A 27,214-nucleotide genomic window follows, 5' to 3' on the forward strand; every position below is an offset into this window, starting at 1 on the left:
TTCTGAATTCCTAATGAAGTTGTTTACTAAACCATATAAATTGAGGAGAGTTAGATTCCAGATTCCTATTGAAGTTGTTAGATTCCAGATTCCAGATTCCTATTGAAGTTGTTTACTAAACCATATAAATTGAGGAGAGTTAGATTCCAGATTCCTATTGAAGTTATTTACTAAACCATATGAAATTAGGGTTAAAATGATATCAATTACTAAAATATCCTCATTATTGAGTTAAAGTATATGACATATTTGAAAATTGTGCAAGGATATAATGGGTAAAAAAAATGAATTCATAATGAGTTAATTCTCCATGAATTACCACCTCCCACCCAAGAATTGAATTCCTCAAAAATCAAGAATTCAATTCCTAATTTTGTGTAAACCCCACTTACTTTTCAATTCATTGATGTGAAGTAAACCCAAGAATCCTCCATAAGTGGAATTCAATTCCTGATGAGAATTCTAATTTCTGATTAGTAAACACACCATAAAGTCTTATAATCGATTAGGAAGTGGGATGTAGATGTTTTTCTCCTTACCCAAAACTAAAGAAAAATGATCGAGATGTAATCAAATGCGGGTGAATGTACAATCTTTAAATGTTGAGGCTCAAAATCCGAGAGAGATGATACATTTCACAAAAAGAAATGGGCAATAAGCGCCCATAATGCACTATTTCAAAAAGAATGGTAGCCAAGCCACAAGGCACACTAAACCAATTAACCGTGCCACATTCACACTGGGACTCTCGCCCAAACGTCCCATATTCTTGACACACTTTTCCGCTATACAACTTCATCACACACTGTTAGTCCATCTATTTACATAAAAAAGAAACAAACACCTGTAGTAGACTTGGATGCTCCTTGTGCAGAAATGGAGAGCATCCTCCTATTCATCCTAAACGATGGCCCCAAGTCTTTGCCTTTCTTGACCAGATGCTCAACCTGCTGTAGCAAAGATCCTGATAGGCCGCATGCATGGGTGGTTTTGAACACCTAACATTAGCTTATGAGAAATTTCATCTTTCCTGTCAATCCTATCAATCCTGTATAGTTTTGTCCTGTTCCAGTCCAGTCCAGGCCAGCCCTGCTGTCGCATTTCTCCATGTATCATGTGCACCACCTCCATCCTTTTCTTGATGAGGGTGGACTTGTAAAATCCTTTTTCGGGTCTCATCTAGATTCGATAGCAGCCCCAACGGCTGAAGTTATCACATTTAAGTCAAAATTTTGCATCATCACCCCTGATTCATTGAAGCTCTCAAGCTCTCATCTGGCACTGTCCATGACAGCAAATGCCCTCCAGAATCCCCACTTAGTAACTGCTTGAGGTCATTTGTAAGGTGAAGGGAAGTAACAGGATGCTTATGAGACTTGAGCACCTTGTGGAGGACCAACCTGTACTCTGGTGCTTTGTCACTGAGGTTTAAACCCCCTATTCCGTTGCTTGTTGACTTCTGTTGGGAACTCTCATGGTTGGAGTGGTGAACCATTTGCCACACCTTAACCGCCCCACTCTGATGACCCGTTACAAACCAGTTTGTATCCAGCCAATCAGAGAATGAACTACTTGTCACAGACAGAATTGAATCAGAAGGCAGTTGAGATGTGTTAACCATTGCAAGGCAGTCTCCATTAACGCTCCAAACTGCAAGTAGAATTCCAGCTGCTGTCACAATATCCCCTGTCAAGTCATTCACATAAACTGCAGAAATCGGTGCTGGGAACTCAGGGAGCTGCCTAACAAAAACCAACGAGCTGAGATCCCATATAACAACGGTGCAGTCATCCGATCCACTCACAATCAGCATGTAAGGCTGGCTAACATGAAGACATGTAATTTTTGATGTGTGGGCACAAAGTGCCTTCTCCAACTGCAAGCGTCTCAAGACACGGGGACCATAATTACTGATTCTCCAAACAGAAACTAAGCCATCATCACCCCCCGTGACCAGAATCTGACCATCATGGCTAACACCAGTACACAGAATCTGGTTGCCCCCATGAAGATTCTCGTGTGTGGAGAGGAGTCGGTCTTGATCATAGCTCATAAATCTTAAGCTACGATCTGGAAAACCCCATGCTACGTATTTGGTATATGTTCTTGGTTTAAGCAAACAATTTGTTCCTACGACTAGGATTTTCTCATTGACAGTAACAATCTGAGTTATGGAAGATGGAGTCTTACGTATCTCATGCGGAACAAGAAGATACGAGTACTTGAGCGGATGAGGAAGCCTTCTGTCGACCTGCCTTTTCACATGGGGTTTGGGGAATAACTGTTTGGGTGTCTGCCCAAAATGATTAATTTGTGCTAGAATTGAAGCTTTCATTGCAGGATCTGTCACTGAGTCTATGTCCACACTCCCCTCGTATGTGTAGTGATAAAAAACATTCACGGCTTCCTCAGCCGCCTGTCAATTATCAAGAAAATTTATAATTAAAAGCATATCAAAAAGGAAAAAGTAAAGTAGAAGACGAAGTCATGGAACAGAACTACAATTAACATAAGAACACAAGTGCTCACAAAATGAGATCCAGAATCTATAAATAAATAAAACCATTCAGGTAGTATTGTATTTCACATAATTTTCAACCAACAATTTTTTTATTTAATTGACCATGTAATATCTGTTTGGTTGCAAACAAAAACACACATAATGATAAGACTTCACTGTACAATGGTTTAGGTTAGGTGCAAATTTTCTTTCCCTGCAATATCTTGGAAATAAAATAAAATGCGAAAAAATAAATTCATCAGTATACACAGAAATATTACTGACCTTCCCTCTCTGTTTATATCCAAAAATGAGGTCTATCCAATGATGCAAATGTTCTGAAACATAATCAGATTCCAGTGCCTCCCTATGCTTCCTGATGAACTCTCTAGTGCTGCCTTTAGCCCATGGAGGTAAGCCAACATCACCAACCTAAAAATAGAAAATAAAGACACGTGTTTAGAATCCAAAATAAAAGAAAATTGAAAAAAAGAAAGAAAAGTGAATGGTCTATATTCAAAATCAGCACTGGCAGGTCAGCATTAGGCTAGAGGGGCTGCACACAGAACACCAACTTTCCTCTAAAATGTTCCAGTCACTTACGAGGGTGCAGTTTCAAAATTCTATTTGCTGACAAAAAGGTTGTACACATCGACAAAAATGGTAAATGCACTTTGGCCACTTAAAAGAAACTTTTGGTTGGTTAGTGGCTGTTGAACATCCGACAAATTATTTTTCTAAGGCATTAAAAAGTTTGACCTTTTCTCCTGATTGTTTCTCTCCCAAATCAAGATTGAAACGATTTTCCAAAAACTCAGGCATGTAGAAAAATTCTGGAATCAACTCCTTCACATCTGATGTGTTGCCCTTTCCAGCCGCACTGAACCAAGTATCTCTAACACTATTAAAAAGACGATCAGCATGGTCAAATTGTCCTCCCTGTAGCTTTTGATTCTCTACACTGAAAGGAGGTAGGCGTAGAAGATAAAAGAGGACAATCCCAGCACTGGAATAATGAGAACCATAATGAAATTTGGGAACCTCTGGATCATCCCAGCTCTCGTATCTGAGTAGGCAAAGGAGAAATAAGACGGATAAACAAACAGTACTGATAACAAACAGGTGTCTTTATGAAACAGGAAGAACTTCAATCAAAGAAAACACAGAACTAAAAAGTGAATTGAGAATAAATCAGTGGAATTGATGGAGGGATGACCTTTTTCTGAATTCTTCTTCACCCTCTAATGTCTGACAACCCATCGGTTTCTCAAGTCTACGAAATGTTTTTGGATCTGACAAGTCCAGATTTTCATTCTCATAATCTGCAAGAACCCATGGAAACACCGGGTATTGGGTAAGATCACTGTATCCACGTCCTGCCAGTGTGTTGAGATGCATAAGGTATTGGAAATTGCTTATTTCTCCATTTTGCCACCTTTTTGAAAAGGATTTAGCCATTGTCTTAAATAGACGGCTACCCTCATTGCTTTCTTGTTTTGCTGATCCAGAAATGGTTGTGTCCAACCTAATGCAAGGAATAGAATCATGAAGTTGAAAATTACGGGCCAAAAAATCCAGAAGATGAGGCAAAAGATATTAGGCAAGACAACCATCAATAAACTTTTTTTTGGGAGACAGACAACAATCCATAATAAACCAAACCAATATATAGGTAAATTTTCAGTTCATATCTTAAATGCTAATGTTCCATGATATGCACTGGCAATGATTCAACATCTCAAGTCCCTAACACAGGCACACAACACACACACACAACACACACACACACACACACACACACACACACTTGGTAGACTAAACACACACACACACACTTGGTAGACTAAACACACACACACACACACACACACTTGGTAGACTAAACACACACACACACACACTTACACTTGGTAGACTGAACACACACACACACACACACACACACACACACTTGGTAGACTAAACACACACTTACACTTGGTAGACTAAACACACACACTTACACTTGGTAGACTAAAATAAATCATGCAAATACATACAGCTGCAACAATGTAAAAGCGAAAAGAACAATGAGAAAATATAGAGGCAATTGGGCATTAAATTCTTACATGCTATTCCTGGGAAGATTCATGGCTACTAGATTTTTGAAAACTTCTTCCCTTTCTTTTTTGTGGAACACCAGGAGATCATTACATCCATCCATGCTAAAAATTTCAACAGCAACAGGACGCAGCTGGTAATCACGCTTCAGAATCTCATGAACACTGTTGAGTTTCCACATGTTCCAAGGATGAGGTAGATTACCACTAGTACACACTTTCTCCTTTCCCCATGCACCACCGTTATAGGCCCACGCTCTTCCCCCAACCCCTGACTTTACAGTTGCTCCCCAAGACGAAGTTGACTTGGATTGGAAATCCATACAGCCTGTAGCATCTTTCTTTACACCCAGAGCCTGATCAATAATAGAGAGTTCATCTTCGCATTCCTTTTCACAAATGCACCCGGAGTCGTCAATATAAAAATTTTCAATAACATACAGAGAAAGCTCGCCTATTAAAAATATACCATCATGCTTGTCAAGACCCACAACTCGTTCACAGTTATATCGAAATCGTATCTTTTCAAAAGGTTCCAGATAAGGTCTGATCAGGTATTCCCCATTATCATGAAGTTCCTTGTCTGATTTATCATCTGTAACTTTGACATCATCAATTCTTGCAGAAGAAGATTGCCTTGGGGACCCTAGGTCAGATCTTTCTTGTACACTATCATCAAGGGGCACGGATGCTGCACTAGACTTGACACCAAACTCAAGTGCAGAGTGCAGACTTGCTTCATTGATACTACTAGCTCTATCATCATTCCATTCATTCGTAACAGAAGCAACACCTTTGACATTATCCGGTTCTTTAAAAAATGATCCATCATACAGCTCACCATCAAGGCCATTCTGTTTGGCACTATCAGTCAAAAGTTGAAAGAATGATTCGGAATCATTATCCGAAGCATCCAAATCGTTCTCATTTTTTTCTTTCGACAGCTCTGCTGCCCCTACTTCAAATTGTCCATCAAGAACGTTTTGGATAGTATCAATTTTCAATTTGCAGCGCTCAAATTTTTTGCGCATCCTGTATGGACCTTCAATTGGGCAAAGTTGCCACTCAGGATCTTCAGTAACAGAGGATTTTCGCATTGGGAATATTCCTCGCTCATGAACAAGTTGTTGGAGATGGGTTTGCCACTCACTCTCAGCATGCAGAACCCAACCATACTTGTCTTGACGCACAACTCTCAGCTCGGTGGACATTGCATCGCGCACCAATTCCAGTGCATATCTCCGTTCATTCACCTGCTCCCAGTGCTTTAGATCTGACTTTGATGTATCCTTTGATTTTCTCCCCATTTCTCTCTTGCGACGACCTTCCATAGCTTTAATTCTCACTCCGGGAAATTTTGATGATCCAGTAATATACTGTACCCACATAATGGCAGCACACTGCTCAAGTACTTTATTCACCATCAGTTCAGAACTCTGAAGCCACTCAAAGAAAGCAGATAAATTTTCAGTCAATAACTTGTCAAATCCCCCATGTAGCACATCCAGTTGGTGCCCTTGGTTTGGTTTAGAGACCAGTAAATCTTCTAGAGCTACCCGGCGATGCACCAGGAGATACTTGACAATATCAACTGCCATGTTCTGTACATTCTGCCTTTGGTCTCGGAGCAGAGATATTAAATTCACACAAAGACAACAGTTTATGTCAGTATCCATATTGATGGGACAGAATAGAATTCGCCTGTGAGCAACTAATAACTGTAACACTGTGTAGATATCAATTCCTGAATTATCATATGAGGAGTTAGAGGACAGTCTCTTCTTTGGTTCGATGAGCAAACCTAAGCACGAAAGGAGATCATCTTCTCCTATTATAGACAAAAATGATGGCAGAAAACAATACAGTATCATACGATTTGTATTTTTAAGAATTGAATGTACATAAGCATCAAGTTGCCTGCTCCCTCTTCCAATAGATAAGAGACTCTTTCCACTGGGAGTAGCTTCTTCAATCCGCCCATCTTTATTTGCTAATTGTAGCATAGATAATAAGAACTCCAGCGTCTTTAATACACCAGAGGGTTGAGGAAAAGCGCCCATATAGGCACGATCTACTATCATCCAGCATAATGAATCCAAATTTGAGGACCAACGACTTTTATCCAGCTTTTTCTCATTTTCTTCATCATCACGCAAGAGACGTCTCTCTAGAAAGTTCATCAGTCTGCTAAGGCACAAGCCCTGAAATACTAACATGGAATCTGCATCAACATAGAGTGGAACACTTTCCAATATGCCCTCTATAATCTGTGATACTTTCATTTGCTCGGTCACAAACTCGGAAAGAACTTCTGCAATAAAATCTAAAACAGCAGTAGCTCCAGCAGAACAAGGACCACCTCCATAGCCAGCATCATCCATTTCAAGAAGCAGTTTTGGACTAGCTGCGAAAAAGGTAGTTGCAGTAGAAGGCCCTTGAGAAGGAGACTTCATTTCTGAAGATGGATCAAATTCAGTCGTAGTCGCAGAAGAATCAATGGAAGGAGAGGCAACTATGGGAGATTTGAAGTCATTAGGGCTTGCACTCCCCAGCCAAGATGTCAATGCTAGAACAGGAGAAGGCGAGGGTGTGAGTGGGAGTCTATAATTAGACTTCTCCGATAAATTGGGAGAATCAAGCATGGTAAAAGATGCAGAACTCTGAGACTCTGTTGGTTTAATGGGCTCCAGGGTGATTTTCATGTTACGGAAGCTAAATTCATTCGTGCTGGAGGTGGCAGACACCTGGTCAGCATTGTCACCATCTAAGCTCTGAACAGCTTGTGCATCGTCTTGCACTGACTTGTGTAATCCCTCCTGGGCTGTAGTAACCTTGGTATCTGCTCTATCATCAGCCCCAGAATTTAGGGGAACAGCAGTGTCTTCAGAACTTGTACTTACCTGACCAGGAGGGAAGCTTCCAACACTAATGGAGGTTTTGGCAGACTGATCCTGTTCATGTGGCAGGCTAGAAAATGTGTTCTGTGAACTACAGGTATCATCACAATCATTCAAGTTCTTCTCTTCTGTCTTTACAGAGAGTTCCTTTGTCATCTTTACCGCATGGGCAGCTCTGCAAGACACCGGATAATGAGTTGAGTAAAAGAAAAGGTTTGAAAATAAAAAACTGTAAAATTCAGGAAAATAAGTCAAAACATATCAATATATCAGAGAAGATTCTCAGTCCCATTACAAACCTGACACAAGAAAAATATAGGTCAATGCAGGTTTCAAGAAATTCTGCTCGTTTGCAAACAGAAGTGAAAGGGGGGCACATTTTTGCCAAATCAACCATAAATCTCAAGACTGAAGTAGCAGCAAAAGGGGCTGATGCCTCCCCACCCATTAAGCGGGCGGCATATGTTTTATGCATCAATGCTTCACCTTGAAGCTCGCCAGCCATGTCTGCATTTCCATTCACAAGTTCTGCCACAAGGCCAGCACCAACCTGGGAAAGATTACCAGATTGGTGAGCAAGCATTGACTGAATGCTCAACCTGTCAAACGTAGATTTTGCCATAGTAATAACAGATTCCAACAATTCTACGAATTTCAGTTCCACATAACTTCCATCATTTGGCATAAGGGCATGAAAGTCTAGCATGCGAACTTCCGGCAATCTAGGATAGACAGACCTGCCAAATATCAGACAGAACAAAATATAATATATGTCTGGGGAATCATAGAAACTTGGAAGCACCCGGGCCAAGCCTTGGTAACCTCCACTGGTGCGAAATTTTAATGCAAATGTCGGGGATGAAGTAAGACAAACACCAAGAAGAGTCATGATCCATCTCATACTTGTTGGGTGAACAGATTCGTCTAGAAAATATGTAATCAATTTAGACGAAACAATCTTATGCCACTGCTCAAGCAAATCTTCTGATTTAATAGTTACTTGCAGATCAATAAGCATCTCAAGCAGCATGTTTCTCACAATTACATGCTTTCCCATGGCCTCGCGCGTTATTGGATGTCGGGGTGTCAGTTCAGGTGGATCAAATGTCATAATCACAAACCTAACCACATGTTCTAGTTCAGATGACAGAAACCCATCTTCTAAAATGACACCAAGCAATACAACTAATTTCTCCAAAACAGGAACTTCAACATCACCCCGCTGTAGAGTAACTAGTAAATGTTGAACAAGGTTTATTCGGCGCAGAACAGTCAGGTTATGGTTTCTGTACCAGTGCATGGACACTAGATGCTCTAGAAAACCAAGGAGTGTAATTTGAATTGAAACCGGAGCCGTCACCCACAATGTCCAATCCAACAGGACATGTTCAACCATGTCTTCATTTGACAAGACGATGCAATTTGAGGTTTCAGCGGGCATATCAGCACTTTCAAGCTCTGAAATATGACTGAATGAATCTTTTTGTGCAGAAAAATCATCCATGTCTCCTTGAGATCCAGCTGAAGAAAATTCTTCCCGGAACCTGGACAAATGAAGTTCCTCAAAACTGGTTTCCTGCATAGTTGTAGCTGGCGACAAATTAGTACGATTATATTTCAACTTCCTTGGTTCCGAAAAAGATGCTTCACAGGCAGCAATCTGGAAAAATATCTCAAGAGATTGCATGTCAAATAGTGACATTCGCCGACGCAAAAACAGAGCCAATAAATGGTATCCCCGGCATTTCTGCATGTCTCTCACATTCTGAGGATTCTGATGAAGAGCACAGGCCAGTAAAGTAAGGGCCATGTGCAGCATGTCCCTAGTCTCAGCAGCCTCAACTAAGGCCAGGATAACTGTCATCCCACCAACTGGGCAAATAGTATCACCAATTACACATTGCCTACATAGGTAAATATCCCCATGAAGACGCCCAAAACGGGGTATACCTGCAGAAAACTAAAAATAAGAACAAACAAAATAGACAAAAGAATTCTAAAATCCGAGTTCTGTCTTTTCATAGATACAATCATATTGATGTACAAATTTAGATGCAATATGCAAGGCTGTCTTAAACATACCCCCAATAGGAGAAGCAGCGGCTGACATTGGATCAACTAAATTGAGCATGGATAAATCCCCTGATGCTCGAATAGCTTCTGCACAGGTTCCATCAAATGCAAATATAAGCTTCTTTCCAGAGAGCTGTAAAGAGAGATTACCTAGTCTCTCCAAATCCCAAACAATTCCACTGCCATCTGCCTTGGAATCTCCTTGCTTACTAGCTATGTCAAGTTTCTGTGTATGAGAAGCCAAGGTCAAGTCTGCATCTAATGTATCTAAGATAGCCATGCTACCGCCGCCGCATGCTGTGTTAGGGACAAAGCGAAGAAGATCTGTGTCTTGGAAGAGCCCTCGATATCCTCGACCAAGAATGTACATGAAACAAATACAACCTGAGGTGAGCACCTCCTCAAAAAGGTAGCAGGAACGGACCTTCCAGGTCAAGTCACTAACTCTTGCACAAGTAACCGGGGTCCCCACCGTTACCTGCAAAGGTTTTCCAACTGGAGATGGAGAATATCCTAGTTTCCCAGTGTGTCTCAGCTTTCCATCAAGATACACATAAGCAACACTGGCTTGGAACAGTCCAGCAAGAGCATTTGGTTTGCTATGTACAACTGCAAGGTGATGCCACCTGCCTTCCTCAAGTTCTAATCCTGAAAATGATAAGGAACAAGAGTTGCTGGTTGCAAGGGTTAGAACACCATCCTCCTGAAGATAAAGTTCTGCGTAGAATGTATTTTCATCATTTGCTGCACCAACAGAAAATATCCGTAGAACATGCCGCTCGTGATGTTGCCCAGCAGAACTGCTCCGCCTCTTAGAAGGACCAGCTTTGGACTCTGGTTCTTTAACCGGCAACTTCAAGAGATTTCGAAACTGAAACCAGCAGACAAATGAGTAACCAGCAGCTGGAGGCCATGATCTTTCTCCCAGAGAGACCTGAATTGAAGCGTGACCAATCTTGCTCATGTCCATTGCTACAAATGGTGCCAGAGAAATATTTTCTGAATCCTCCATGAGAATTAACCTTTCCATCATGTCAACAAGTATACGACCTGACTTCATCAGCCTCATTTGCAACACATAACGAATAAGCATTCGAAGTTCTGATGCAGATAACCTGCCACCACATATATAACAAACCTTTTTATACAAAATTAACAAAATCCCACCACCCTTAATTGCTAAAATTCAATTCCCACAATGAGAAATGGAAAGAGAAAGTAAACAATTCCAATACATGACGCAATTCCTACCTGTATGCCCCAAGAACTTCCACAATCTCCAGAGCATATTTAAGTATTGGGGATGAGCTCAAAAGAAAGGGTTGAATGGTTTCCAACAGCAGTTCTATGCAACCTAAAAAATTTAGAAAGTAGAAAGTGAGAACACTAGACATTAATTTAGAAAACTAAGCATTGAATTATTTGATTCGCACCTACAGAGGTGAGGTTTTCCTGATTGAAGGGGCCAGAACGAGCAAGCCTTTCAATAAGGCTCAGCACTTCAAGCTGCATCTTTGGAGTAAAGAGCAGTAATGAACGAATAAGAACTCTAACAGCACCGGCATTGAACACTCGTTCCTTGTCAGGATGAAATGAACCTGATGTAGTCATTATTGAAAAACTTGATGACTCATTATCAAGATCATCAGGGGATGTAACACTTTCTGATGTCAAGAATGGTGGAAGCACGATTTCAAGAGCTAGTTCAAACAACAATTGTATGACTTGCTTTTCACAGTCCACACTAAGTAAGCCAGACTCCAATAGAAGATCATAGAAAGTTTGGGATGATATAATTGTGTGCAACTTTGTCCTATTAACAGCATTATCACACACTCCAGCAGTCACAACACGCAACAAATACGTAAACACCTTAATGTAGACCACTAAAGAAGACTGATCTGAATGCTCTCCATCACTTTGGAAACTATGGAGTGTGGTAAGCAGAAGAGAAAACCCAGTGGCTTCACCAAACACTCTCTGAGCTGAATTATTAACTCCCAGAATACGCCACAAAGCCCCCATAGTGTCACATTTTGCATCACTTTGAAGCCTGTATTGAGATCCCGAAACGCTGGTAACCATTTCACTTTTTAGAATTTCAACAATCACACCTAATTCTTCAGGATGTGCCTGGTGGAAAATGAGAAACGTAGTTATTTGGACAATAATGAGCACAAACAATTAGCGAAAGCAACTACTATTCTGGACAACAGCTTCTACCATGACATCCAGAGACTCCACATTTTGAAAGTTCTCGATTAGCCACAAATTTTTATTTCAAAAAAGTGTGAATAAAAAGTTAATCAGGGATATGAAGGAGCAAGAATTGAATGCAAAATCACAGAAATTCAAAATTGTACTAGAGTTACCCAAGATTAAATAAGTTCACAAACCTGGGTACCATCTTCAATGATCAAACATGACAGCACCCTAAGCACCCCTGAACGGTGTATATCAGACACAAGAAAAGGGAGAACCGCAGTTACACCATTAGCCAAACGGAAAGACGATTGATTAGTTTCCGCTTTCTTTAGTAATGAGACCATACAATCCCACGCAATAGCAACTGTACCATCAACTTCAAATATAGGAAGCTTCCCTGAACCAGATTCCATAAGTCTGGGTGATGAAATAATGACATCCTTATTGTCCAAGTGCTTTTTAAAGCTGCTTGAGCTGGACTTTCTCTCCAACTGATTAGAATTTCCACTTTGATGGTCTGAACCCAAAAGTAACTTGTGCTGCTTCAGCTCATCCAACAAAACTTCCAGGACACCAACTTCTCGGAGGACCTTTTTGTACTGCTGGTCAAAGGATAAAAGTTTAACAAAGAAAGAAAGTATGGTGTGCTTTAATTCTGATGATATTGGTTGCTGCAACAAGCAACAAAGTGAAAGTAATTCTTGCTCCGGAACGCAATTCACAACAGTCACAGCATACTCGAGAATTTTTAAAAGTATGTCTTGCAAAGATGGAGGAAAACCGGCCATATTTAGGATGAAAAGTGGAACAGTCCGTAACTGCTGGCACAACTTGTAGTTTTCAAGATGACTTGAAAATATTTTGAACATTCTATTTAGAACTTCTGCTTGCAACTCCCTGTTATCTGCTTTGAGGAAAATGTCCTGCAACATCTGAACTGCTTCAAGGTCTTTAACTTTATGATTGTCCTTTTCCCAAACTTCATCAGCCAATCTGTCTGAAGATGGTGTACGACTTCTGCTATGGCCACCAGACCTGGTATGAGAAGATTTCGAACCTTTGCCAGAATATCCTGGAGATTCAGTTGGGCCAGTTTGCGCTAGATTAACAAGAACATCAAGCAATCGAGACAAAGTGGGAGAAAGTTGTTGGGTTAAGGGGTCCTTTTCTCCCATGGCATCCTGCATGTCTACAGCATCCAGTGCATGGGAACCGGCTGAAGCAGAATTTTGGTCTGAAGATCTAAATTGAACAGAATGGAACCCCTGACTCTTAGCAATCGAGGAAAGTTTTAAAGCAAACTGAACAAGGAACTGATAACCATGGGCATTATGTATATCCTCCCTAAGCCTGACACCACCAGCCTCTACAGGCCAAAATTGTATCAAATCAGAACCAACACAATATTTAAGCTACAGGAAATCATAATAAAAGAAATACAGAATAAGGAAGAAATATTTAGTTCAACTCCCAGGACTAATAACAATTCCCCCTGCTAATCTAATTAATCTAATTCAACCAAAGAAGGAATACTAATAAGCCAATTACCAGGCCTATATGACAATTCCACACATTCAAGCAACAAATCCACAATGCCCATAGTGTATGTAGAATCACCACAATCAGGATTGAAATCTTTAACGGCCATTAAAAGAACTTTTATCTGCACAGGGGGAACAGAGAATCATAAGGTCAGAATAATTTTAAAAGGATAACAAGAAAACTATGGATCAAGCTGTGATTATTAATATAAAAAAAAGTCAGGATGACCTCTCTAGTCGTCCTCCACTAGCTTATGTTACCGATAAATATATTAAACTATATGTTCATTCAACATTAGTGGTATGTGGGACGCATGTATGGTCAGTTGACAAGGCATGTTCAGCATATGTAACCATGTACCAAGACAATATGTACCAAGACAATGAATGTAAATTAAGAATTACCATACCAGATGATGTTTGCGAATATATTTTGCTGTGCTCCCATTGTCATTGACCAAAAGAAGACCAAGAATCTAGAACAATAACCAGAAGTTAACAACATTAAAATCCAAATACCAGGTTCCAAAGCTAATTAAATATTCTGTTAGTAGAAAATGTTGTTATGCAACTATGTCTCTACAAATAGAGCAGGAAATATGTGCAATGCACTTACCTGCATAGCATGTCTATGAAGCTGTATGATGTGCACCAGAACCAGGCCCTCCTTATATCGAGAGAAGACTGTCAAAGAGCCATTCGTAACCATCTGAAAGAGCAACTGAAGTGAATCGTCCTCAATCAAACTTTGTGCAGCCAAAGGATGGTTTGCCAGTGCTTTCATAATATGCACAACACTCCCCTCTACCTGCATAATTATAGGTTAGAAACAAAAAATGGATGTTCAAAATGTAACATGGATCGATAGCAAAACAAATACAACAGGGTTGAAACCCCAAGTCAAACTTACATGAGAAACTTCAAAACTAAAACAACATAAATATATATACGGTGCAACGCAATTAAAAAGTCCAAAATTTGTTCTGATAACGTAATAAAAGGTTTGGGCTAATAAGGTAACTTATAATGAACAACGCATTAACAAGCAAGCAAGACTACTGTAAGTTCAGTAGGAGAACTGAAAGTTCAGAATTCAAGGGAAAAGGGTACGATATTAAGCAGGCCAAAGATGTCCAAAGATCAGATTTGACAAAACAATAAAGAAAGTAAGACTAGAACGTGGACATATATTTTTTGTAATATCTTCCAAGGAAACATTGCTTCAAGAACAAGACCAAGAAAGTCACAACTTTAGCACTTTCAGAAAAAGCTGTACTATACACCAGATTGATAACAAGTTCTTGACTATTTAATTTCTCACAAATGAAGCAGATGCTAGAAAGAGTAATAAATTATGGTCTCAATATAAATAGGAGTAAACCTCAAGAGAATACCATATTAAGACAGATCATGTCCAAGTTTGCTCCTTAATAATCACAATTTCTTGCTTTGGGATGCCTAGGACAAAACAGTTGCCCAGAACTCTGAAGCACTATTTGATGCATCGGGACATTACACAAGCCAAAGGTCCAACATTAAGTAAAAAGACAACAATTTCTCGAAACTCATAGGTGAGGTTTAGTTCAGTTGTTGGAACACAATGTCAGACGCCCAAACCAAATCAGATGTCTCACATCTCGTTAGGATGATGAAAATTAAGCCACTACTATTATTTCATATACCAAAGATAATAACACAACAGCTAAATAACACCCTCTAATCAGGATGAATGAAAATCTCCTTTCTTTTTCTTCTTCTAATCTAATGATGCATTTATGCTTATTGTAAAGCAAAACTCTACTGGTTGTAGTTTCTTTTTCTTCTTCTAATCTAATGTGCAATATACACCTCAAACAGGGAAAATGAAAATTTCAGTAACATCAACAAACCAGGGCAGGTTCAAGAAAACAGGATGCTTGAAATTGCTACAAGGTTCTACTTCTACCAAACACAGCACAACAGCGATCAAGCCTATTATATTGTGCATTCAAAATTGAACTTTGCATTCACATACATCCATGCATATACTTATACCCATAAACATGCATGGTTTAGTGTACCATTAAGTAAAAGCTACCTCAAGCCGACGGACTTGACTGGCATCACAATCATATTTTTTCTCAGCTAAAGTTGGTTCTTCACGATCAGTAGCCTTTTGATTTTGATTGGCTTTATCAGGATTCAGAAGGGCATTGAGAATATGAATGAGACAGCACAATATCCCCGAATCCAGGAGAGATTGCTTATCAATAGGCTGAAAGCACCAAAGATAGAGTACAGTGGTGAATAAAAGGAAACAAGCATGAACAGATCCCAAACCTTTAAATAGCCAACACATACAAATTTTTATGACAAATTTACAATAACGATTTAACAAGTATTCAAAATCTCCAAGAATACAACTACATCCTGAGGACAGGGTTCATGAAAAGACAAAAAAATCATTTAAGAACGTCACAACCAAAGATTTATATCTCAATCTAGTGAAAATTAAGAAAATTTACCCCAGAAGCAAGGACTTGTAAAGCAGTTAACAAATTTGAACCAGGACTGATGTCATCCTGCACAGAAGTAAGAATATGACTTCATGAAACAGATCGGAAAAACAATGCCAGCACACACTAAAACATCTAAAAACTAACCTTTGTGACTTCTGAAAAAAACTTCAGTACTTTTTCTACATCCAAATATCTTGTTCTGCTGCTAATTTTTAGCTTCTCAATATCTGTTACAAATGCTCTTCCAAGGACAAATGAGAATATATGTGTTTCAACTAACCTGTGAGTCATCAAAACTTGTAATGTTAGTCTATAACAAAAATTGTGTTTCTTTTTTCCAGGATACAAGCTCAATAAACTCAAAATAAGATAAATTGCAACTTACAGTTATATAAGTGGCAGAATTTCATTTTAACTATAACAGGAATTCATTATCTAAGGTTAGAAACTACTTAAAAAATTCAAACAAAACCATGCATCTCCATGAAATTAAAATTAAAATCAAATAGAGGTTTCCAACTAGACATAAAGAGATTTTGGTAAAGGGAATCCAAGAAATGAATTGAGAAAAACAAATGTAAAATGGCACCAGTGATACAAGGAAAATAAAGTGGAGTAAACAGCCAATAATTTTCCATCCCAACTTCAGCAACACAAAGTTGCTGGTAAATGCTGGAACTGATCTTTTTTATTTGCAGTGGCACCAGGAAGCAAATTCAGTACACACATAAACAATAAATGAGATTAACAAGTAATCGACAGGAATTGATTCTTATTAAAGGAGCTATTTTGTACATAATTTGCATCACTATTACAGAGGAAAATTGACCCACAGCAGAGGTAATGTTATCGCAACTATATGAATCATAAAATTACATCTTTTTTGTTATTTTTTCCGAGAAATTATCTACTAATCAATGCAGCAGATAAGAAAAGGAGAAGAGAATACATACATGGTAACTAATTGAGTTACATTTGCATGCTGCTTTACTAATCTACAAAAAACATCTACAGTTAAATTCAAGGCCGCTTCTTTCTCCTGCATGTACAATTAAGAAAAAACATTAGAGCCCATAACTTTAAGCTGATGAGGGAGTTAATTATAGATTTTATTTTTGGAGCAGCCCTATAAATAGATCATGATGTAATTATTTGAGGACAGACTTAACTATCATATATAATTTCAAACCCCAGACTCCCTCTTGCTCTTTCTCTTCTCTCTCCTTTCCTCCCTCTTCTATTTCACACACACTCTCTCTCTCTCTCCCCTCTTTCTCTCGCTATTGGTTGTGCATCACAGTAAAACAGAAGATAACACAAGGAGTAAATAATGAAGAGCAAACCTTTTCAGAGCTGGATGACCGGAACTCTTCCCAAAATCTCTTGAAGTCCAATTCCAATTCATGTTTGTCTCTGCTTTCACAGGCATGGATGTTAATTATCATTTAATGTTCCAGTATCAAATTGAAATATAATCTACAAACAACTGATACCATGGCATCCTTGTTCTAAGATTTATAAAAACATGCAAGTCAGAAAAAGTTAGTGCTGACCCTCAAAAATCCCTGTCATATATATGCTAGAAAAAGATATCATTAACTCTTTTCTTTGGTCCAAGAAGCTGGCAGTAACTTTTTGTTACTTCTTATTCCAATCCAACCATGTTGTGGGAAGCAGAAATTGACAGTGGCATCCTTCACCCATACTGTTTTTTATAGGACTTCGTAGGAACTATTTATGAGCTTATGTGCATATATATGTTCTCTGTGTGTGTGTAGACTTGCTTCTCTACCCGCCGAATCCCCAGTTGTTAGCACACAAGCTATCTGCTATGTTCTACACGTCCAAGGACGGCTACATTGGCTGATCATACATCAAGACGAGGAAAACCTATAATGACTTAGAACTTGCCAACATAGTGCCATGAATGTGATGAAAATGACATCAATATAACAATAGCCAAGGCAATGCAACCAGAGGCTACCACTCCTGCACATTATAAGTTAATTGTGAAAGAAAAAACTTGTATGGACAGCAGCGGCAGACCAGCCAAAGGGTGAGGGTAGAGGAGGCAAATCTAACAGTCAAGCAATTGATCAAACACCAAGCTGCAATCCTTAATTCAGCAAATCCTCATCGCCGCTCACTTACTCAAAAATATATATAAATTAAAAGCTTCCTTATAGTGCACATTATCATTTTAGTATAATCATAGTTGATTCTGAACTTCAAAATAAATAATACAAAATTAAAAATTACTCAATCTAACACCTAAAACCCATTAAACCCCCCCACATTAACAACAAAAAAGTAAATAAATAAAAGCCAATGCCGTACTGAAAACCAACCAATTTATTATTATTAACCAACAAAACCCGCAATTCAAATAATTAATAATTGAAAAACGAGAAAATAAGTAGACCTTGAAGGAGAATACGAGCCGTGAAGAGCTGAATTAGCATTGTTATTTGAAGAGAGAGCCGCCGCCGACGACGAAGAAGAAGAAGAAGCAGTGGCAGAAGCAGAAAAAGAAGACGACGGCGATTGAGTGAGACCGACCTTCTCTCTTAAGTCCTTAAGCAATGTTCCCCATTTCATTGTTTTCCCTTTCGATCCCTGAAACATGCACCTCCTCTCTCATCCGCCGCACCAGATCCAAGCTCCTCTAGAAGGATCTGATCCAGCCAAAAACCTCCCGGTCCCACTATAATTCCTCCCTCCACAAAAACACCAAATAATCCAACCCCAAATTCCAGGAAAATATTTTCCCGGAAAATGAAATAATTAGGAAGCTAATAATAAATGTATTCAAATGGAGCGATCGAAGTCGGGTCAGGAATCGGAGCAGCAAGATCCGGAAACTTGAATTTGATTTCGTGTTATTTCGGTTCTGAGCTTGATGATCCTGTGTTCGCTGCTCTTCTTGGTTTCTTGCGCGTTTCTTTCTGTTCTGCAATGGATTTTTTTTTTTTCGGGATTTCGTTCAATTCTTTTTCGGGATTTTTTTGTTTTTTCGTTTTTTTTTTGGTTTTTGGGTTTGAGAAACGAAAAACGCGGAATCGCGGACTTTGGTTGAGAAACAAAGGCAAGAAAAAATGAATATCTCTCTCTCCTCTTTTTCTGTCTGTGCTGTGCCTGTTTTCGGACGGCCTCTCCGCGCCTTGTTCGTCGCTCCTTTCTATATCCTTCACCCTTTCTCTTTCTCTCTCGCTCTCTCTCTCTCTCTAAAATATTCAAACAAATTAAAAAAACAACAGTATATTTTATACACTCCTCTACCACGTCAGCGTGGGATCCACGTTTCCCAGCCTTCCACGTGGCGTCTTGAGATTTACGTGCAAGACGTGACTGCCTCTCCTCTCTCTCTCAGAGTGCAACAAAGCAAAACAAATGGGAGCTTTGCTTTGCAAATAATAGTCGCTTTTGAGAGGTTGGTTGTTATATTTTTTTTATGTTTATTGTTGCAAGCATTTAATTATTGATGTAGCTTTTGTTTGTGCCTTAATGGCAAAGGTATAGCTTGGTAAGCCTTTTTTTTAAGTGTTCATGGTGTACCTTTTCTTTTATTTTTTCAGATTTTCTTTTCAAGCTTTTTGATCTTACCCTTACGATTTGAAGTGTGGTCTTGCTCTTATAATACTACTTCATGGGCAAAGAAAGAATCCATATATCTCTTCATTGCGAGGTTAGAATAATTCTTAAAATAAATCGTAATTAGCGTTTGCTTGAATTCAATATCAAGTTATTTCTATTTGAAAATAAAAATAGTGATAAAATCACCATACAACAATTAGATTGTAAAGGAACATTTTGATGGTATATCTTAACAACTTATGATATGATTGGAACGCAGATCTAACATGTTTCGATGGGTGTATTCAATTGAGATTTTAATAGATTGTAATTACATGATTTTAATGTAATGGATTTCAGTCAGATTTGTAATTATATGATTTTACTCATGATTTTAGGGGGGTGTATTCAATTGTGATTTTAATGGATTGTTTTGAAGCTTAAAAGTACGGAGGTATTCAATTAGGATTTTTAAGTAATCAATAAAAATCTAGTGGTATTCAATTTAGATTTTTAAATAATCAATACAAGTCCGGTGGTATTCAATTATGACTTTTTTTTTGTTTTTGAAAAGGTTGAATTCATTCCATTAGAAGGGAGGAATAAAAGGCATGTCATGTGTGGCATTCATTCAATTAGGACTTTTAAAAGATAAGAAAATGTACCATGGTATTCAAAAATTTACTGATTTTAAGGTATTTCATTAAATGATGTATTGTGTGAGACTTTTGAGTGTGTGATATAAATACCAAATCACATAACAAATCTCATCTTCCTATGCATGATTCTCATATAGAAACGCAGATTCGACATGTTTCATGTTCATATTCAAACGGAACTTAATTTGACCATTCTAATATGGTTTGTATGTAAGAGGAGATTAATGCGTTTACCAAATCTATACTAATAAGGGGACAGCATCACCATGACAACATGCTTAATGAGTTGCCACTGTTAAATTGTGCGTGACTAAAAAGAATTTGCATGTTGGCTCGCGTCACCTTGACCAAATAATTAATGAAAATTGTTATTCTAGAAGTATTATTTTTATTGACGGAGTGGTTCGAATTTGTGTGGGACTAACATTTAGAACTACCAAAATCTCCATTATTATAATTGTCCGTTCTCTATTTTTATATTTTGAATCAACGTTATAATAAATATTTATTCATACGATTTAAATGCATAACAACCTCCTCTAACTAGATATAGACTATGCACATGAACCAAATAATTATTTGTTGATTTGGTCTACTTTTGAATATATTTATGGCTCAATTGGCACATGTTGGAGGCTTTCATGCCCTTTGATTCTTCTGGAGTTGGAAACATGAGAATTGTTTTAGAAGCAGTCTTGCTTGCATTATACACCAGCTACAATTGTGTCATCCATAATTAAAACCGAATGAATATTATAGGTGAACTGGACTCTGACATAGCAACTAATCTTAGGTAAATGCAAGACAAAGAATAAATAAATTGGGGAGTAAATTCCTTTATTGTAATAATTTTAATTTTAATTTTGGGACAATATATACATATATTCATTTATTTATTATTTTTGTCCTCCTCGATTGTGCAAGAATTTTATGCCGAAAGGATTGGGTCAATTTACAGCACCGTGATTGACATTATATTTTCTTCAATCGATTATCGAAGTGATTAAATTAATAATAATTGTAGTTAGGTGAGAGTAGAATAAGTCTTTTAATGATAGCTTGGAAGCAGTCGAAATAAGACAATTTGCAAGTGGAAATGAACCTAAGATTTGTGTCATTTTCATTTTCACCGTCCAAAATCATTATATAAAAAAATATTATAGGTAATAATTTCCCTGATACAAATAGATTTTTAACACCTTAATTAATTAAAAATTAAAATTAAAATATTGGTCGAGAACTGCACAATGCTTGAGTTTTAATCTTTTCCCGCCAATCCCGTGATTTGGTCCTCTGCTTAGACAATTAAATTAAACTGTCCTCATTCTACTCGCCTTTTTTTTTTGGTCAAACCTACTCGCCTGTTTGTTTTTTGGTCAAACCTACTTGCCTGCTAGTAAGGATAGGAATATTGGCCGAAACGGCATCCAATCAAATTCGAGACTAATCTCCTACCATTTTATCATATTTTACTGTTTTTCTGTTTTTAAGTTGAAACTTGAAAGTAAAAGAACAACTAATGTAGTGGTCTAGAGCAATTAACTGGAGTAATTGTTTTTTTAAATAAGATTTAGGATTTGAGTTATAGTATCCATGCAAAGTGTGTGTAGACCTGACAATATTGTGCACGACTTGTTAACATGATATGAATTCGAAAAAAATTTCAATATTTGAGCTCCGGATAGCAACACCCTCATCGCCAAACCCAGTCACATCACCACCCCGTCACCAACTCAATTTTGAAAATCCCCATCATACTCTTCTTCTTTTTATCTTTTTAATTTAATTTTTTAAAATAAATTTGCAGCTTGGGATTCAAATATGAAACTTTGAAATTATGATGAACATTAGTCATGCTTATGATAAGTTTTGGGGAGAGAGAAGGTGTGGTTGGTGAAGAAGGCTGGGATGGGGGCAGAGTTACTAAGTTTTGGGGTGGGGTTGGTGATGGTTGGAGGGTGGTCGGGATTAATGGTGTGAGTTGGGCATTTTTTATTGATTTAGTAGCCATATCTTCTTCTTCTTGATTGATTGAGTAATTAGGATTAGGAGAGGAGGAGAGAAATGGGAGAGGGGGTTGCGCAGTGGTTGGTTCTGTGCTTGGTTTCATTTTATTTATTTCAGTTTTAATTTCGTGTCAACCTGTTTTTTGTGATTCGTGAATTATAATGAGTAGTATTTGTGTTTGATATTTTCTACTCGTTTTCTTAAAGGGTCGTGTCTTGTCAACCCATTAAAAAAATTAAGTTGACACAAATACTATAAACATGACATGAATATTAAGTCTAAATGTATAAATTTAATATATTATTGCCCTTCTAAATAGAAAAGTTACTCTAAAAATTGAAACTTCAAAAAGAAGAAGAGCCTACAAGCTGCGACTGAAGACGCGCGTGTAGGCTGCGGATAAGAGTAAAAGCCCAAAAAGAAAGTCAGATATTGTGGTGGGCTCCGCCATCTCGCAGACCGCGTGAAAGTGGCTCCCACATTTTGATCTCTCAATCAAACGCGATAAAACGCGAGAGAGATGCGGACTTGGCGATTATTATGATATTAGTAGTAGTAGTACGGGTCCTTGCTTTTTCCCAATTGCTGACTTTTGAAATTTCTTTCTTCTATCTTTTTCTTTTTTTTTTTTAAATTAAAAAGAAAACATGATATGTATACTTGAAATTTGAAATGCATCGTCTTCTTCCATCACATCTCATGCCTCTTTTTTCACTTTTTCTAGTAGGGTCATGACATTTAATTAGCCTCTAACAATATTATGTTATCTCACATTTGAAATATGTTGGTTTTTATTTTATGAGAAAGTATGCTGATATTTAGACGGGATTTCGATGTGAAAGCGTAATAGACCAGAATATGTATGAGCATCTAGTATTTCACATCTTACATTTATAAGATTTCATTTAAGCGTAATAAACCAGAGTATGTCTGTGCATCTAGCATTTCACATCTTACATTTATGAGATCCCATTTAAGAAAGAATGACAAATACTAATTACTTTTTTCACAATTCTTAAGGTTATTGTTACCACATAAAATATTGGATTTCAAATTCACTTTTATTCAAAGTGTATACCAAAAAACCTTTGACAGAGCCATCAATTTTAAGGTGGACTGAAACTTTTTTTTGGGTCACTTTTATTTTTCAATAAGAAAGAATCTGCGTTACTCATCTTTCAATTGCTTTTATTTTTTTTGACTTTGTATGATGCATAATACTTGAAGCCTAAGTTATCCGAGCTGATAAGTGGATAAGGTTCAATTCTTGGTGTTTTGCCTGGACAAATTGCATCCCAAACTTTCTTATTTGCTCCTTGAGGCTTCGGGAAATTTCAACACTACAGATCTGGGCCGTCACCTGACCAACCCGATTGACTGATTGGTAAGAAATAATTGGGCTTAAATTATTAGTTGTTGGGGCCTCTCTGCATTGAAGTGCTAATAAAGCGAAAATTGCATAAACCCACGACAAATAAACAGAACAGTAGGAACACGACAACTTGATTGAGCATTCAACAAATTAATTCCTTTTTGCTTTGCTTATGGTCAGGTCAATTTGAGAAATAATGCCAAGCTAGCTACGCCCTACATGCCTGCTGACCTATTACATTCAAATCATGGCCAATCATAATGCTAAGTAGCTTTCTGCCTTTTACTCAAAGGCTTAGGCTTAGGATTAGGTTTCGAGGTTTGCGAACGGTTTCAGAATAAGTTTGGAAGCTAGAAATTTTGGTTCGAGACTTGGATTTAGGGTTTGGAATACTAAAATAAATTTTTTAGGAATTTTAAATAATTGAAACTATTTTTAAAATAATTTTAGAAATTAAAAATAATTTTAAAGTCCAAAAAGTTATTTGAGATAATTTAATATAATTAATTACTATTTATTAAGTACTTTATGAAATTAATTAAAGTATTTAAATGCAAATTATTCACTAAATAAATAATGTTTAAATACTTTTTTGGTCACTGGATTTTACAGGAAAATTCAATTTGGTCATTGAGAAAAAAAATGTAGTCAGATTGGTCATTGTGTTTCTTAAACTTTACAATTTATAGACATTATGTTATCTTCCGTTAAGTGTAGTTTTTATTTTTATTTTTTAGAAAACACCTTCAGTCTTCTTCCTAAGGAAAATAAAAAAGTTAGACCAAATTAAAATGAAATCAACAACTTATGATCAATATATTTTGGTGCTCTATCACCTTGATTATGTCTCCTTGTCATCCAAAGTCGCAATACGGTTCTCACTTAATCTATTCAGGCTTCAATATAGAGTACCAAAATATAGAAATTTGATCGCACCAAAATATAATAGGGGAACAAGATTGAACATTCTTTCTATAAAACTAAAAATAAAAACTGCACTTAACAAAATATTAATGAAATGTCTATAAATTGTAAACTTTGGAAAACACAGTGACCAATTTGGCTAAATTTTTTTCTCAATGACCAAATTGAATTTTTGTGTAAACCCAGTGACCAAAAAGATATTTAACCAAATAAATAATAAACGAAAATATACTCGAATATTAATGCTCTAAACTACTCTTATCGATAAACGAAAATCGGGGAAAAAATTTAAAAGAAGAAAAGGATCCTAAAAAATTATATAAAGAGTATAGCCGATCGGCTATACTATGTAAAAAAAAATTAGAAAAAATAGGGTAGAGCCGAGTGGCTATACTATTTTTAAGAAACATTAATAAACAGAGTATAGCCAGGCGGCCATACGATTTTTTTAAAAAAAAGGTAAAAAACCGAGTATAGCCGTGCGGCTATACTATTCATTTAAAAAAAGGAGGACCTGCAGTCAGGCGTCCACGTGTCAAAATATGTATAGCTGGGTGGCTATACAATTTATTAAAAATAAAAAAATGGTATAGCCGATCGGCTATACTATTTACTTTTTTAAAAATATGGGACAGGCCTAGCTGTTGGGCGTCTACTTGTCAAACTCAGTATAGCCGGGCGGCTATACTATTTTTTTTTAAAAAAAAAAGGAAAAAATCTGGACCTCCTATGTGTCAAAATAAGTATAGCTGGCGGCTATACTATTTTTTTGAAAAATTGAAAAAAACCGAGCAGACAAATTAGTAACCAGCAGCTGGAGGCCATGATCTTTCTCCCAGAGAGACCTGAATTGAAGCATGACCAATCTTGCTCATGTTCATTATGGTGCCAGAGAAATATTTTCTGAATCCGCCATGAGAATTAACCTTTCCATCATGTCAACAAGTATACGACCTGACTTCATCAGCCTCATTTGCAACACATAACGAATAAGCATTTCGAAGTTCTGATGCAGATAACCTGCCACCACATATATAACAAACCTTTTTATACAAAATTAACAAAGTCGCACCACCCTTAATTGCTAAAACTCAATTCCCACATTGAGAACTAGAAAGAGAAAGTAAATAAGTCCAATACATGACGCAATTCCTACCTGTATGCCCCAAGAACTTCCACAATCTCCAGAGCATATTTAAGTATTGGTGATGAGCTCAAAAGAAAGGGTTGACTGGTTTCCAACAGCAGTTCTATGCAACCTAAAAAAAATAGAAAGTAGAAAGTGAGAACACTAGAGATTAATTTAGAAACCTAAGCATTGAATTATTTGATTCGTAGCTACAGAGGTGAGGTTTTCCTGATTGAACGAGCAAGCCTTTCAATCAACGAATAAGAACTCTAACAGCACCAGCATTGAAAAACTTGATGTAGTCATTATTGAAAAACTTGATGACTCATAATCAAGAACATCTGGGGATGTAACACTTTCTGATGTCAAGAATGGTGGAAGCACGATTTCAAGAGCTAGTTCAAACAATAATTGTATGACTTGCTTTTCACAGTCCACACTAAGTAACTTGTGCTGCTTCAGCTCATCCAACAAAATTTCCAGGACACCAACTTCTCGGAGGACCTTGTTGTACTGCTGGTCAAAGGATACTCGAGAATTTTTAAAAGTATGTCTTGCAAAGATGGAGGAAAACCGGCCATATTTAGGATGAAAAGTGGAACAGTCCACAACTTGTAGTTTTCAAGATGACTTGAAAATATTTTGAACATCCTATTTAGAACTTCTGCTTGCAACTCCCTATTATCTGCTTTGAGGAAAATGTCCTGCAACATCTTAACTGCTTCAAGTTCTTTAACTTTATGATTGTCCTTTCCCGAAACTTCATCAGCCAATTGGGCTGAAGATGGTGTACGAGTATAGCCGCGCGGCTATACTATTCATTTTAAAAAACCGAGTATAGCCGCGCGGCTATACTATTCATTTAAAAAAGAAAAAACCGTGTATAGCCGGTCGGTTATATACTATTCATTTAAAAAAGAAAAAACCGTGTATAGCCGGTTGGTTATACTGCATAAAATATATTATCATACAGTGTAGCCGCACGGCTACACTCGTAAACTATATTTGAATATTTAAAGAGTATGAGAGTATAGCCGCCCGGCCATACAGTTTAAATATATCAGAATTTTTTTAGTATAGCCATTTTTTAGTATAGCCGCGCGGCTATACCTTTCAAATATATTCGAATATTTTGACAGTGTGGCAGCTCGGCTTTACGTTTAAAAGTATAGCCGAAAGGCTATACGGCAATATTGTTATCTTTTTTTGTAATTAAGTAATATCTTAGCTTTTTTCAAATACTAATTATTTACTAAATAAATAATAATTGAAATATAATTACTAATTAAAGTGGCAATTGGCTTCTTGAAGGCTTTGCCAAAGTTGAACACTACAGATCTGACCAGTTGACTGATCGGTAAGAAATAACTGGGTTTAAAGTTTTCGTTGTTGGGGCCTCTCCCAATTGAAGTGCTAAAATGATCTCAACGCACAACGACTTAATTGAGCATTCAACAAATTAATATTTAAGGCATCATTATCTCTTGTGCCTGAGATAAAATTAATTCGTTTTTGCTGTGCTTATGGTCAGGTAAATTTGAGAAACAATTAATGCCTACTGAGCTAGTACATTCAAATCATGCTCAATCATAGTTCAAATCAGCTTTCTGCCTTTTTCTCAAGCAGGCAGGGCTGTTGTATATGTTCTCCTATAATATAGTCATGTAGTCCCAGTAGGACAACACATGCAAGGATTGTTATTATGGCATTTTCTTTGTGTCCTTTGTAGTACTAGTG

At 37.4% G+C, this 27,214-nt stretch overlaps 1 protein-coding gene across 2 annotated transcripts; it reads right to left on the reverse strand.

Moving 5' to 3' along the window:
- Window positions 1-565: 565 nt before the first annotated feature.
- On the reverse strand, window positions 566-19,027 carry LOC117637905 (protein SPIRRIG-like). Of its 2 annotated transcripts, XM_034372954.1 has the most exons (19): window positions 18,236-19,027; window positions 17,157-17,226; window positions 16,767-16,852; window positions 15,958-16,093; window positions 15,820-15,876; window positions 15,393-15,569; window positions 13,932-14,123; window positions 13,726-13,791; window positions 13,323-13,437; window positions 11,966-13,140; window positions 11,003-11,702; window positions 10,821-10,923; window positions 9,579-10,684; window positions 7,796-9,446; window positions 4,609-7,671; window positions 3,717-4,025; window positions 3,260-3,566; window positions 2,786-2,932; window positions 566-2,416 (listed from the first exon to the last, which is right to left on the reverse strand). In XM_034372954.1, the coding sequence occupies exons 1-19, from the start codon at window positions 18,436-18,438 to the stop codon at window positions 1,241-1,243; spliced, it is 10,839 nt and encodes a 3,612-aa protein (XP_034228845.1). In that variant the 5' UTR covers window positions 18,439-19,027; the 3' UTR covers window positions 566-1,240. The 2 variants fall into 2 exon arrangements, with proteins under 2 accessions (XP_034228845.1, XP_034228846.1); XM_034372955.1 differs by lacking the exon at window positions 3,260-3,566 and having other exon boundaries at window positions 2,266-2,416.
- Between the last annotated feature and the right edge of the window lie 8,187 nt (window positions 19,028-27,214).

Source organism: Prunus dulcis, chromosome 8 (assembly GCF_902201215.1).
Source record: "Prunus dulcis chromosome 8, ALMONDv2, whole genome shotgun sequence".
NCBI lineage: Eukaryota > Viridiplantae > Streptophyta > Magnoliopsida > Rosales > Rosaceae > Prunus > Prunus dulcis.